General features: G+C 41.2%; 1 protein-coding gene across 1 annotated transcript in view; it reads left to right on the top strand.

Moving 5' to 3' along the window:
* Window positions 1-11,159, top strand: part of ANO6 (anoctamin 6) — a 78,461-nt gene extending 67,302 nt beyond the window's left edge. The window contains 5 exon segments of the mRNA XM_009327693.1: window positions 6-83; window positions 883-1,088; window positions 7,132-7,331; window positions 7,791-7,896; window positions 8,837-11,159. Coding sequence (XP_009325968.1) covers window positions 6-83; window positions 883-1,088; window positions 7,132-7,331; window positions 7,791-7,896; window positions 8,837-9,043 — 797 coding nt within the window. The 3' untranslated portion in view covers window positions 9,044-11,159.
* Window positions 11,160-15,754: the final 4,595 nt, after the last annotated feature.

The following is a 15,754-nucleotide window of genomic DNA, read 5'->3' as shown; positions in this document are numbered from 1 at the left end:
AAAAGTTGTTCCACGCTGGGAACAGGACTACCACCTGCAGCCCACTGGAAAACTTGGACTGTTTTATGAGTATCTTGAAATGGGTAAGTGGCAGTTTAGTTCGGATCCGCTCTCACTGCTGGATACAAACATGCTTTAAAGAAAACCTTCATACAAGCAATGCTTAATAAGTTTATAGACAGAGTCGACATGAATGTTTTCCAAGACAAGTTTTGATGAGCCGTTATAGATAGTTTTGCAAACTTTTATTAAGCAGCTACGCCTCAATCCAATTTATAGCTAGGAAACAGCACATGATTGTACAAGGAGGAGAAGTGCTGCTTCTTTGCCCCATCCTCTCAGAAATGCATCCAGAAGGTAGACCACTGCCATGTTCTGGTGTTGTACAGCAGAGCCCTGTGTCAGACTGCTCTGCCAGGGATCTGCAGTCACCAGTACTTGTCACGGGTCTCTTGGGAACTGGTAGATGTCCCGTTTGTTGCCACCATCCATTCTGTCACAGCATTGCCAGCGTACTTGTGGCAGCACCCAGACACCAATAACATGATTGTTAGTTTGGGCTTCCCAGCACAGCACTGAGACAGATAGTCATTAGATTTCCAAGTCTTCACGATGAAGGCACAAGAAAGAAATGGATGTTTGAATACCCTGAATAGTTCCTCTGGTGTGTTGTGACTTGCAACATTTTCCTGTCCCTCCACCTAGCAGGTTTTTCCAGTACTGTTGTGCTCCTATCTTCTCATACATAAGATTTGCTAGGAACTTGGCTACTCTTTCTTGTCTCTCTCCCACAGTTGGAGTATATAAAGTATACGTGCTCATATTTGCTTATCTCCAGTAAGTGAAAGCCTCATCAATGTATGTAACCTCTCCCTTTGACAGTTATACAGTTTGGCTTTGTCACCCTGTTTGTGGCATCATTCCCCCTGGCTCCTCTTCTGGCTCTTATTAACAACATGTTGGAAATCCGGTTGGATGCGTGGAAGCTGACGACCCAGTTCAGGCGCATGGTTCCACAGAAGGCACAAGACATTGGCGCCTGGCAGCCCATCATGCAAGGCATAGCCATTCTGGCAGTGGTCACCAATGTAAGTACTGGGCCAACAACTGCAAAAGGTAAAATGCCTTCACTGCAGGTGTTGTTACATCCAAACGTGGGAATGCCACGTGTGGCAATGTAGCACTTAAATGATCCTAAATGAATTGCAAGCATCAGTCCCGTAAGACCTCAGAAACAGGCTCTCAGTTACTTTCCAGATGTTTTGGGAACAGAATATGGCTACTGTCTAAAGTATTATAACTAAAGAAAAGAAATTTTATTTAGAGTTGCTAGAGTCTTCAGAAAAATCCGTTACGTATGAAGACTATAGCTCATCTTTCCTAAAATTATAGCGCGTAGTATAGAGATCTTTTCACAGTCTACAGCTAAATGCATGAATTTTGAAAAACCTAGGTTGCAGCTTAGCTAAGTTATAATTGATTGCTGTTTCTAATTCTTACAATTCTTATGGTCATGCCTTCATATTTGAATTTGGCTTTAAGCAATTTTGCACTTAAAACAGAAATTCAGCTTCTTTCTTGTGTACTTAAAAACACAATGTGTGCTAGAAATTGCAGGACTTACCTTTTGAGATTGGAGTGAATTTTCTAAGAATTTGCAAATTTGTTTTTCAGTTGGTTTTTAAATTAATTTTAAAAGAGTTTCTTTAAAATACTTAGAAAAACTTTTTTTTCTGATTAATTTCTGATTCTCCTGACAATGAAATTCAGACCTTTCAAATTTCCCGTATCATTAATTCACCAAGATCTTATACATCGACTGCATTGTGGGGAGAAAAATAATCCATTGGACTTTACCATTGTGAATTATTTGATCGCTTATTCTTAAACAGTATCTAATATCTATTATCCTTCAAAAAATTTCCACTGCTGGCCTTTCTCAAAAGAGCAGTGACCACTGGTTTCCTCTGCAGGGTCAGTAACACCACAGACTGTTCATGGTTAATAGCCTTTTTCAACAAGGTCACCATTTTCTACTGTTATCGCCGAGATCAGGGATTCCTTCTGACACGCTTAAAGGTAGTCACTTCCTCAAGGACCTCGTCCTTGCAGTAGCAGTACCTTATTGCGTTCAGTAGGCGTTTCTGGAGAAAGCAGTTGAGTCTGAAGACAAGAGTTCATCGCAGCCCAAGCTTTCACAGGAGGCTCTGCCTGTTTGGAGAATGGTGGACGTTGGGTGAGAGGAGGGAGACGGAGCTGAACACTCTACCATAGATACTAACGGATAGTTAGGGGACTTATTTCAAGTAAAAGAGCAGTTCAAATTTAAGTAAGGGCATGAACTTATTTTTCTGTATCTCAGGCACCTTCTATAGTCATTAGGTGCTTGGCTGGTCTGGGGTCTCAACCCCAGGGGTTCTGCTTTTCAGAAATAATGGGACAGGTACGTGCACCTTCTCTTCCCACACCCAGATGAGCGTCCCTGCATATTGCTCTCTTTTTTTTCCCCCACTTTTAAAAGTCTTCGTTTTGCCCCTGGAAGGATGAGGCTATTTTCAAAGAATGGGAAGATGAGTTTCCATGACCTGACTGCCTAATGAGTTATCATTTTCTCAGTAGCTTGTTTTTGTTATTTTTGGGGTTTGGGGTGGTACCATATAGAAATAGGAGTCCAGGGTGGATTTCAGTGATTAGGAAAATTTTATATGTCAGCCTCAGCTACCAGATGTACTTTCAGGTATTTGAAGGTCTCCCAAAATGGCCATTATTGTTTTTCAGAACTTTATTTCGCACTATAGGAATTCAACAGGTATGGTAAACATAGCTAGGATGTAGAGAGGAGACTCAGGAGCACATAAAGGCAGAGAATTAAGCACAGAGAAATGTCAGAATAAAAAAGAGAACTTGAAGATGGAAAATCTTCAAGAAGAGAATCTGGGAGACAGACAACAAGCCAGAGCATATGCTCCAGCTGTTTCGCACTGCTCTGCTGAGGCAGGCCAAACATAAATCCAGCTGTTCCATAGGCATGTGAAACATCCAAGGCCTACTAGTAAATCTGGTGTTAAAATTTAAAACAAAAATGATGCAACTTGGGTAACACGTGTTCAGATTGTTAGAAATGTCAGGTGGCACCAGAGATACTTTGGGGCTCTTTTGTTTTAGTGCCTGTGTAAAAAAAATGTTAGTGATAACTCTTCCAGCAAATTATGGAGATAGATAGTGCAAATTCCCAGGTGAAGCATAGCTATAGTAAAGTAGAGGTAACATTATTGGTGCATCAATATCCTTTTTTGAACCATGCTGCTAAAAAACTTATAAAATAAAAGGCAAAGGAGTTTCTGGTGCCCTGGAAGAAAAACAAATATGTTATGCTATTGGACAAGCTAACTGTCTTTCCTAGTCAATCCAGCTGGGTCTGGTAATACCACTATGAAATAAAAAGTTGGATATACATTTTAAGATTACTTTAAAATATTGTTATGAGTATCTTAGTCATAGTCTTTACGATATTCAGGGCAGAGTTAAAGTGGCTTTGGTGACCTTACGGTGACTGAGACATGTAGGCTTCTGTTAGGAATGTATTCATGCCCTGCTCTAGATTCTGCAGAAAAATGACCCAGCAACAGTTTTAGGTGTCTATCACTACCCATCCACAACCCACCTGAGGCTCATCAGAGCTTTGCAACCTTTTTTCACTCCAAATTCGTCCTTATGTGCTATACTCCTCAAGGCATCGCTGAAAACATGGATTTCTCAATGTACAAAAGTATATTGACAGCTTGGTTTTATTCTCTGTCCTCCTTGACAGGCACTCGATCCCGATGTTCATGTGACTGTTAGCTGCAGGCACGTGTCTTTTAGAGTCACCCTTTTTGGAGGTCTCGCGTTAAATAGAGTTGATGTCAGTGTGAATGTAGTGCATTTGCCGCTGACATCGGTGGGGCCATTAGCATGCAAGGGGCACAGCACCAGAGGCTGTCATGTTCAAAAGGCCCTGCTGCAGGTGTTGTAGGGACCTCAAAGAGATGATCAGTAGTTCTTGCTAATGACGTGTGGGCTATAAAGCCATATACTAGATCAAATGCTAGAAGCTGTTTTCTTCCTTTAAGTATGTTTTTTTCTTGTTTCACATCCAGTATCTAGTACAGGCCATCAGTCTTTCCTTTACCATCCCTTCCTTGATTTTTCCTTAGTACACAGAAACTGCTTCTTCTCTTCTGTGTGACTTCATTAGACTTGGGTAGCGTATCATCTTCTCCTTCGTGCATTACCTTTGGAACACCTGCTAGTAGCTTGCAAGCAACTTTTGCACAAAACTATCAGTTTTGCAACTTGCCGCTCAGGCACTGGACTTGCTGTTGCATGATACCAAAGCATCTGTTGTTGATGTGAAGACTGATTTTAATTAGTTATGGTATAAATGCAAAGCTGTGTGCAGTAAAGCTTGGGTAGTAGAGAATGTGCTATTTGTTTGTAGTTCTCCAGTGCAATACTCTGAAATGCAGCCCATAATTCAGGAGGAAAAAAGTTTTTCCTTTGAGAGGATGCCGTAGGATTAGCTTTCGTTTTTCTGTCCTTGCAGCTCTCTGGAGCACATCTGGAGATCATTCCGAGGGAGGGAGGAGAGTGGGACAGGGTTCAGATTTAGGATGATGAGAGACCTGGGGCCTTGCAAAAAAATTCAGTAAGAGCAAATACTAAGTTGTGTAAATACCGTATTCCAGCATCTTTCTAAATGATACACAGAAGCAGCATCAAACTCATTTGGTCCACAGGGAGAAGGGATTTTTTTTGCCTTACTGTTCAGTTGCTATTAGTTCATTTACGGTCTGACTGGATGAGCTAATGAACAGAAAGAAATTACATTTAACTAAAACTTTCTGTGCTTGTACTTCAGTTAAAAACAGAGTAATTTAGGTGTGAGGTCTTCTCCCTGCAACTGCAAGACACAGTAATATATATTTCTTGTCAGCCAAAAACACCCACTTTGCGTGTAAATATAAACAACACATAATTTTCACTTCATTGCACACTGGCATGTAATGCTTAAAAACAGTTTTTAAAAGTGCATGCGAACTACATTTCATTTAAGCCAGAGTACAGTACAAAAAAAAAAATCTTACCCTTGGAAATTTTAAACAAGTTTATTTTAGTCCTAGGATGCCTCCCTTTTCCTTCTCATCAACCGAATTAACCTTCTCTCAACTGAACTCAATTATAACAATATTCTGGAGAACCAAATATAGATTTTGGACCACAGTCTCAATCTTTCTGCAACTTTTGTCTTAACTAGAGTTTAGCTTCTCAGGTACTTCAAATTAAGCCAACTCAAAAGGTAAGACATGAGGATAGTGTTCAACATTTGGCAGTGGTGCTACTTGAGGTGGGGTGAGTCTTGCACCCCTTTCAGCTCCTTGCCCTTTCCCTTCCCTGTCTTTTCCCCTTGTTGCTGTCTCTTGTGTTGTGCTGGCACCAGCACTTTGACAAACACATGATGAACCAGATCAGGGAGTGGATCCGGCTGGGATTCCCCACCAGATCAGGGCCATGATCTGATCTGCTGCACAGCTGCATGAATGCACGAGTGACTGCTAGGGGCAGAGGCAGGAGGGACAGTGGTTGCTTTCGCTAGCACTGCCACCAAAGTGTTGTTTGAGGAACTGTAGAAGAGGTGTCCGCATTTTTTTTCACCCTTTCTCCCCTCTCCCTTTCCCTTTTTTTATAACTGTTACAAATACCTCCTCAGGTTGGGGCTCTCTTGCTGGGAGTGCTGCATGAAGGTGGACAATTTTTGCCCCATCTCATGAAAATAAGGAAATACAGACTACGTGAATCACAGGCTGGTATGAAGGGGAATAAAATATAGATATTAACTAGCTCTTATGCTCCTCTGATACCCATTGCTGCTTAACTTTGCCCCTTCCTCTGTCCTGGACCTTTACTGCAGCTTTTTTCTGCCCCTTTTATGTATCTCTGCCTACACGTCTCTCCCTCTGATCCCATTAGATCCCTACTTCACACCTTTCTCCTCCATGTCTCTGCCCTGGTTCTTTGCATCCATGTTTTCAAGTGTTTTTTTCTCCTGCTGTGGGACAAAAGACTTCTCTTTCAGCCCTGGAGTGCAGCTCATCACTCCTTCCTAGGTGCTGGGCACCAGAGACGCCTGTCGTCATGAGTTGGCCGGGCAGCCTCTTGCTAGGCACTCAGCTGCAGATCTTGCCAGTGGAAAGTCTTCCTCACAGGGAAACCTTTTGAATTTGCAATAGCAGAGGAGGAGATTGGATTAAACATAGTTAACCTGTCCTCCAGAATAGGATGTTTTGGGAAGTTCATGGGTTTAGAAAAGACTTCCCACAACAAACCCACGGATCCAATTTCCTACCCAGTTTGCAACTAGCAGACTGAGTAGGACAGGGACTCTCTTGGGAGCAAGATAAAAACAAATGGTCACGTCATATGTAAAACAGCACTATGCAGCTGCTACTAAAAAAATTATCTTGGCATCAAGAGCAGTTTCCACATGCACTGACACTGAAACTTATGAGGCAACAACTGCCAAGATGAATTTGGGCTGGCTAGCACCTCAGAAAGAGTGGATGTTTCTAGGGTCAGAGACTGATCAGCTATATATATAATTTATTTAATTCTTTTACTCAAACCTGAGGCTTCCTGGTGAAATTTAATTTTCTATTATTGAAGGACTCTTCCGTTGTTTCCATGAGTTTCATCAGGCAGGATTTCTTTAAGCATCTCATAAGTACATCTGATAGCAAGCACTTTTGCTGAAGGTTACCTTAGAGTACTTTAAGGTGAGTTTGGCTGCTGACCTCCACTGCATGCTCATGAGGAAAAAAAGTGTATTATAGTATAACTTTTTTAAGGCATCCAGCAGAGCTAGCGTAATTTAAAAACCATACAGAGTGCACATTCCAGAAAGAGATTGTTTTATGCCCGTGAGTGACTACGTGCTCGTTTACAGAGGGAACCACTGACTGGAAAAGCACATATTTTCTATTTTTAGCTCACACTGTAACTTTTGTGATACTAAGTATGTGGCAAAGCCATACATGTTAAGGCATATTTCTTAAACGCTGCTCTGCTTTTTTGTCTTCTTTTTCTGAAATGCAGGCTATGATAATTGCTTTTACATCTGACATGATTCCTCGTCTGGTTTATTACTGGTCCTTTTCCGTCCCTCCTTATGGGAGTCACAGCAGTCACACTATGAAAGGGTATATAAACAGTACGCTTTCTGTCTTCAATATATCAGACTTCAAGAATGCAAGCAAGCCATTTTCCCCGTGGTTTGGGAACCAAACAACATGCAGGCAAGTGTCAAATAACCATTCTTTTCCAATGACAAGAATAAATATATTTTTTAATATCTAAATCATCTAATTCAGTTAATGATATCCAGTAAGAAATGTCAAAACACAGTAAAAGCCAGCATATTTTGAATGGCAGAACTGAGTGGAAGTATTCACCCATAAGTTTGGGCTACTCAGAAAAGTCTTACTTTATTTTGTTTTTCTCATAATGGATAGTCTTCAGAAAAAAGCACTTGACATTTTTATAAGTAATTCTTAATACAGTGGCAAAAAAAAAGGACATTTCAGCCAAATCTAGCTTGTTCTGCAGATACAGAGTTTACCCATTACTGTAGTTACGTGCAGCTAACTGTTCCGGGATGCATTAAGCAGGGACATGTCTTGCTCCATCCTCTGGCCACAGTGCCTTACTGCAGAGATGCCTGAGAGTAGTTCCTGACTTTCCTACGTTGCTTTCAGATACCGGGATCTCCGCTACCCTCCCGGTCACCAGCACCAATATGAGCATAACATATACTACTGGCATGTCATTGCAGCCAAGCTGGCTTTCATCATTGTCATGGAGGTAAGTAAGTGTACGGGGTTTTGAGCATGACTTATTTAAACTTCTTTTCCTTCTATGCAGAAAATCTTTCAAAGATGTTCTGTCCAGGCACAGCTATCAGAGCTGGTGATGTGTGCTAGCATGGGCAAGAGCTTGGGAGATGTAAATAAAGTGTAGCACCATTAGAAAAAGTCTCTGAAGTCCCAACAACAGTGAAGGATTGCCCCACGTGTTTGCAGTTTCTTTTCCCAAGAACCGTAAAATGATTTTTAGTATCAGAAATAGAAGGGACAGTTACACCAAAAATATTTTTACATACGCTTAGAGGAAGTTTGCACACAGGCTCATGAATACATATACGTTAATACATGTGCACTAGCAGAGTGAAGTGTATAAAGACACTCACTGCAAAAGGTGAGTCTCTAGATGAGCATCAAAAAGCAATTGCTCCTTCCTCTGCAGCTACAATCTGGGCTTACGAAAGATGGGAGTCAGTCCGAGATGAAGGGAGAGGAATATTAGGTATTATTTCATTATAAAATGTACTTAGGGCCTGATCCAGGGACTACTGAAGTCATCAGAAACATGCAACTGGTTAGATCAGAGTTCCCAGAGCAGAGCAAAGTCCATTGCCCCAGAGTCATTTGAACAAACCTAAAACAATTTTAAAAGAAACTGTAATCAATATTTCCATGCAGGGCGGAAGCACTGGGTACCAGGGTCCCCCAAAGCAGGCAGAGAAGTCTGTGTTAAAATCAGGATTAGAAAATCAGAAATTCTTGTTTATCAGACAATTATTCTATTCATTAGTCATGTCTGCTTTTTAAAATACTGTTCCACTGTGACAGATACTGGTACAGAATCAGCTCAGAGTCTTAAGAGATAATGTGACATTTCATTTATAATAATAATAATGTCCTGTTCAGCCTGACTGACATTTTTTCATTTTCACCTTCCCCAGCATGTCATATACTTTGTGAAGTTTATTATTTCATATGTAATTCCGGATGTATCACAAAAGACCAAGAGCAAGGTCAAACGAGAGAAGTACCTAACACAGAAACTCTTGCATGAGAACGATCTCAAAGTTGTGAAAAAAACCATGGGGAAAATAGCCGACAAAATTATCAGAGGAGTAGACAGCACTTTTGGACCTAAAGCTGAATAAGTACTTTTTTATATGGAATAACAGTATTTAGCCAACTGATACCTGTCCAGATATTACCAATAGCTAATCAAACACTTTGGATTAATTCCCTTTACTAAACATTGTTTCTTGCAACTGTTACCTGCTCATTTACCTGGTTCCCTTGTAGAAATGCAACCAGTGCGACTCAGATAAGAGTTACCAGTTTTTTAAACAGCTTTAGCAGGACGTATTTTTTTAACATGTGAAGATAAAAATTATTTATCATCTTAAGACGATGCAGATTAATTCTCAAATACATAGAGTGCTTTCCACTTTATTTGGGCATCAGCTATTAGATCTTTTGTTTGACTTGATTAAAACCTTAAGAACAAGAATGATTTATTGTAAGAATACCATCATGTCTTCTGAAGGAGTTTTGATTACTTGCTAATGCAAACCCCAACTATCAAATGAAGAGGAAAAGCCAAAACATGATGGAAAGAGAAGGAAAATACAATTCAAAATCATGTTATTAAGCCATTGGAATTGACATACTAAGCGCTGTTGTGTGCTGCACTGAATTAGCTATGCATACTGAGACTTAAATGGATAACAAGATATTTCAATTAATCATGGACTTGGATCACAAGAAGCAGCAGGACTGTAAGCCCATCCTGTTCATCAATCTCTGTGTAAACAGGAGAATTGCCTTTGAAATCAATGCATACAAACTGACTTTACAGCACTCCGAGTGAGTAGAAAACTCAGGCATTTTATCTTTCCCCAGTCAATGTACTTTCATTAGTTCACTTGCCCATTCTGCTCTGAATGACCGTAGCCTTGAAGGTCTCCTACCTGTAACAGTAATGAGTGTTAAAAGTCTTTTCACGTACTAAATCAATATTTGTGGAGGGCTGTCTTTTGCATTTCTCCCACACCAGAGGCACCATGCTCTTCCCTGATAGATTTTGACATAGGAAGAATGTGCAGCTGGACCTGTTGTGATACAACATTGCATGATAAAGTGAATTCTGACAAGACCATGAATCTATTGAAACTGGAGATTGGAATAAACCATTTAATATGCCTTAACCATGTTATGAAGCTTTAAATAACTAAGCAGGATGTTAGAGGTGTGGATGCATGTGCTAGAGCCATCAGTCATCTTCAAATTAGGCTGCAGAGATGCTTGGCTATTTTGGCTCTGGTTGCAAACTGGGAGTTAGGGAATTACAGATTAAGCATGTATGTAGAGCTCCGCTTTGTTTCTGCAGCAGTGGTATTCCAGATTATTAACTTGCTTTCTCTTTGAACAGTTTTAGTGGACCAATTTCTACAAATTCTGAAAACCAAAATCTTGTTAAAAAAGCAAAAGTGTGCCTGTATTCTGTAAACCAGGTGATTACTGTTGCATTTGTAATTTTGTACTCTTCTTAAATGTAATAAATATGCAGAATTTTTAGGCAGATTATTCATATAGCTTTTTACATATTAAGTTCATTTGCAGAAACTAAGTAGCATTTATAAGATGTATTTTATCCCATTAATACTCAGAAGGAATCAAGCATCTGAATTTTGTAGCAAAACTTCCAAATACTGACTGCTGTGTACCTCAAGCCTCTCCTTTGAAACAGCAACATTTAAACCAGAAGAGGTAGCACATGAGGGGAGTCCTTTCAGCAGTCATGATACACAAGCTTTCACTCAGCAAGACTTTGCATGATGGCATGGAAGAACGTGAGAGGAAAGCTTGGTTCAAAAATCAAAGAAAGATGAAAGAAAGAAACTCACAGGTTCCAGAGAACCACTTGCATTTCTGACACTGAAGGACTGAAGCTTACTTATTATAATGCCCAGAAAACTTTGTGTAGACACCACCTGAAGACAAAAAAAGACGCAGGGCAGAAAAACAAGATAGACTGTAACAATAAAGGACAGTCAACCAGAGCAGCGATGGGACCAGTGCTTCTTTGCACAGGGAATTCTGCCCTTTGCCATTTGTTTTGGTTTCATCAGAATCATGACAAGTCTTTAATTTACCAGGAAGCAAATATAAACTGGGCAGATGGACAAACGCTCAGAAGCTTCTAAGCAAGACAGAATTTCTCATCAAAATATATCCCCTCAACACTGGTTTGACCTTTTCCCCAGATCACAGGATGATTGGGGTTGGAAAGGACCTCTGGAGGTCATTTGGTCCAACCCCCCTGCTCAAGCAGGGCCACCTAGAGGAGGCTACCCAGGACCATGTCCAGATGGCTTTTCAATATCTCCAAGGAAGGAGACTCCACAACCTCCCTGGGCAACCTGTGCCAGTGCTCAGTCACCCTCACAGTGAAAAAATGTTCCTTGATGTTCAGAGGGAACCTCCTGTGTTTCAGTTTGTGTGCATTGCCTCTGGTCCTGTCACTGGGCATAGTATACCAAACTTCTGTTTAAAAAAATTTTTGTCCAAAAAACTGTTTCATGGAACAATTTTAGTGAAGTACTCAGGACTTCCCTTTGCAAAATGAGTTTGGTTAGAAAGGCCAGTCAGCTCCTTGCAGACTTGGAGCTTTTGATTTTAGCTTTGAACCGGCTCTTCCCCATCCGCAGTTGTGTTCAGCTGAGATGCCGTTTTCATACCCCCATCAGTGATGACAGTGCCAATGTGCCTTAAACACCCTTTCAGGTGCGGTGTTGGAGGGCTGGGGCAGGCAAGGAGGCATCCTGTGATAAAGGAAAAAAATATGCAGCACAAAATGGACCATTTCAGGTAATTATTTGGTCTTAAGGAAGCATTTATTACCCTCTTTGAGAGGTAAAGAGACTAGGAAACAAAGGAATTAAGTGCCTTGCCTGGGGTCACACCGTGAGCAGTGGCAGAGCTTAAGGCTGATTTTCAGGAGGGCCTGGTCTTCTGCTCCTTGTTTGGTTCCTGTGGCCTCTCTCAGTTGCCCCTTTTTACATCAGTTGGCAGCGTTTCCTAAAGGGGCAGTTGGCGCTCAGTGTCGTCGAGAGTTTATATTCCTGCCTTTAAAATAATGATTTTTTTAAAAAAAGCTACATCAGTAAAGCGTGTATATCTATGACTTGGGCTCCTCCCATAATAAAATCCTAATCAGCTTTGGTTGTGTTTCTACATTACCATTTTTGTTCAGATGAAGAGTGTGCTTTTGAAACTAGTCTTCCACTTGTCCCCACTTTCTGGGCGGTGCTTCCCATGACAGACTGGTCTCAGGGCACATGGACTGGAATCCTCTTGGTTTAAACTGAACCAGAAGGCAGGTTTTAGATCTGCACTTAACGGTCTCTGACAGGCTCTTAGTCCAGAGAGCTAAAACCAGAGCTAGGCTGAAGAGAGCAGTGATTACTGCGTGGGCATCAGCTAGTCAACATCAACTTTTTGCTCTAGTGATTTGCTTCTGAAGTGCCATGCTCCTTGCTAATGTAGCTGTAACATTTTGTTTCAGAAGACATTATATCAGGAATTCAGTTCAGTTTGCCATATGCACAGTGTTATTCACAGCACACAGTTCTGAATGAGAGAGAAAGAAGAGGAAAACCAACAGAGTGCCTAATAATTGCATTTTAATAGTTGGATCTCGTAAGCTGTGCAATTTCTGTAGCCTCTACCTCCAGCTGCTGAAATGTGCTCTGCTTGTACGCAGGGAGCTCTGCGCAGGCATCAGAACAAAATGCTGGGGGGGCTGTTGCCAACATATGAGTATTTGTAACTTTCCTTTTTTTTTTAGGCTAGGTCACTTTAATAATATTTAAAGATCTGCTTGAAGGGAAAAAATAACATTTGTTTTAAACTATGAATCAATTTTACTCTTTTATACACTTTATATGTAGGCCAGACTCTTACTTTGTACAGATTTGTTGAAGTCAGGGTGAATTTGGACCAGTGACCATTTCACTGCCTTAACAAGCACCATAAATTACAGACCGTCGCCACTGTTTTAGACTCTGTGTATGTTGATAAAATTCAGAATGTAAGAATGTATTTTTTGTATTTTTTCTAAGAATGTTTGCTATTAGTTTCTGAATATTAAGATTTCTTTATATTTATTGTCATTAAATAAAGTCTATTTTAAAATAACAATACATCTGATGTTGACTAGCATTGTTTGTTTTTCCATGAATGATACTGCTGCCGCCAAATGCCACATTTAAATTCTTAGAATGTCATCCCTGTCTAATTTCCATATTCCTCCTCTTTTTCAATCTTTTTCCATTAAACTGTTACTAGTACTGAAATTTATGTCCTGTTTTTTCTGCATCCTCTAGATGGAAGTCATTCCTTTCAATACCAAGTCGATGACAAGGACCATTATGTTCTCATGCAAATAAACAGGTTAGGTCTTTATACCCTTTCACTCCTGTCATGATAAACCCTGTGTTATGTCTCAGAGTCATCATTTATTTCTTCATCTGGATCGAGTCTGTGATGCTCCCACCTCCGGGCAGCCCACTCTCTCTGTCTCGCCCTGCCAGCCAGCCATCAGTTCTCTTCTGCTACTCTGACTCTTCCTCTCTACTTCGAGGAAATTCTTTTCTAAGACTTAGAGAACAGGAAGGTTAGAGAGTCATTTTAAACAGAGACCTTCTTTGCATTGAGGTGTGTTGGGTTTTTTCCCCTTAGGGATTCCCGAGATCTGCTTTAAGTATACCTTCATGATAGTTGTGGAAGCAGAGGTACCACCGCTTCCAACCTGTTTTCTGCTGACTAAGGGCTGTGTGTCATACATTTGCCAGTACCCAAGCTGTTCTGCCGCTCTTGCATCAATTTGGCTTTGTCAGAGGGAAAACAAAAGGAACTTCACGATGGAGCATAATAAAGGTTATTTTCCTACAACCAGAAGGATATAGTATCATCATAGGCCAAATCTATATGAGGATGGTGTGGTTTTAAATTGACTGATACATTTTAAACCCTTCAAAGAACAGGCTTTAGTATTTTTCTACTTAATACACAAATAGCCAAAGTAGCATATTACTTCCGGTGTTGCCTGCTTAGTTTTAATTCTTTCTGTCACAGAACGAATGAATTGCACTGATTTTGGATACCCACTATGGGCCAGATGAACACAAGCTGTGCTCTGCCCCACCTGGTACACCCCACCTCGTCACTGTGCTCCACCTGCACATCACCAGAGAGCTCAGCAAAGGTATCAGCAATTCACACCAAGTCTAGATTTTTGTCTGGTATGCCCATCTGTCATTTCCAATCTACTGAATAAGGCTGCATTTCCTATACAGGGGAGCAGCGCTGATGGCTGCAGGCTTTATTTTGATTTGCATTTATATGGACCTCAACCATGGATCAGTAACAGATACACAAAACGCTGAAAAGATCTGTATGTGGTTAGTCATAAATAACCTCCGTATGGCTTGGGGCAATATTTTCCTCATAAGAAAATAATGTATCTTAATAGCCTGATAATAGTAACAAATTCTTTCCAGGAAAGTTGAAGAAAGTGGTTTTTATTTACAAGCTGGAAATGCATCAAAACAACAAGAGCCTTTTAAAGTTGTTTTCTACAATTTTTATTGTGTTCTCTGATACAACTATCCTGTAATCACCATAAGCAATGCTAATCACTGGGATTAAAGCTACGGTTTTATCAGTCAGCAAAGATGCAAAGAAATTAAATTGCTTCTCTTGCTTTTAGAATGGATTCATCAGTTCTCTGGTTATTCCAGGCAGTCCTAGCACAGGGTATGGAAGTGCACATGTGAACACATATCCTCTACCCTCTTTCAAACACACATGCAGACACTGATGGGTGTTCTGCCAACTGTAAGGAACGTAACTCTCGGCCTGCCTCACACTGCAAGATGCTCTTTTCCAGTAAAGAAAAAAGTCTTTCAACCAATTGTATCAAGATATATTTTTCTCTATATATATGTAGGCTATGGGAATCTCCTAAATGCTGAAGAGAAAGAGAAAGAAGAAAAAGCACGCGACACAGACCACGGAGGAAATGCCACTGCGTTCCATGGTGCAGTGAGCACAGGCCGGAACACCAAAAGCCACCTCTAGCATAGGAAGAGAAAGTTTATAGGGGAATTCTTAAATTGTGCAACAGGAGGGAAATTACAGCCAACTCTGATAGCATTAACACAATATCAGGTATTTTATTTTTTTAGATACTCATGTAGTGTCCATGTAAGCCTCTCACATCATTTCTCTGCTTATGGGTGGACGTCACACAACAAGCGGCTAAATAAGCTGTGCTGGGAGCCACAGCCACCTGCGACTATCACCTTACCTCCCCATTCTCTGGGATCCCATTTGGCTCCCAGCAACTGGTCTCCTGTTACAGCGTGTTGTGCTCATTCATGCAGTCATTTTCTAAACCGGTCTGGCTGCTCGGAGCAAGCAGAGTTACACGTAAGCCTCTGTGGCAAGGGCACTGCAGGATCTTCACTTGCCGGCGCCCACAAGTCGGTGGAAATAGTGACCATAGCCCCAGCCTGGCGTTCAGCCCTGAATATCCTTCCCCTTCACCAAGGGTCGATGGCACTTGGGGTTTGTCACGTTCTTGGGTTTTACGGAGCTGAGAGCAGCCTGGCTACCAAGAGGTGAGCCAGGGGTTAAGGTTACTTGTCCCGTGAAAATATTTCGGTGGCTGTGCCAGCATAGGCAGGCAGGGGCTCTGCCTCCTCCCAGTCACCCCCGGGCTGCCTTGTGACAACCTCTCTGTTTGTGCAGCTGTGCACCGGGCAGGGGAGTGCGGCGGCAGGGGCGGCTGCGGCGGCACG

This window comes from Pygoscelis adeliae, unplaced genomic scaffold (genome assembly GCF_000699105.1).
Source record: "Pygoscelis adeliae isolate BGI_AS28 unplaced genomic scaffold, ASM69910v1 Scaffold113, whole genome shotgun sequence".
Classification (NCBI taxonomy): domain Eukaryota; kingdom Metazoa; phylum Chordata; class Aves; order Sphenisciformes; family Spheniscidae; genus Pygoscelis; species Pygoscelis adeliae.
This window is presented reverse-complemented; position numbering and strand designations above follow the sequence as displayed.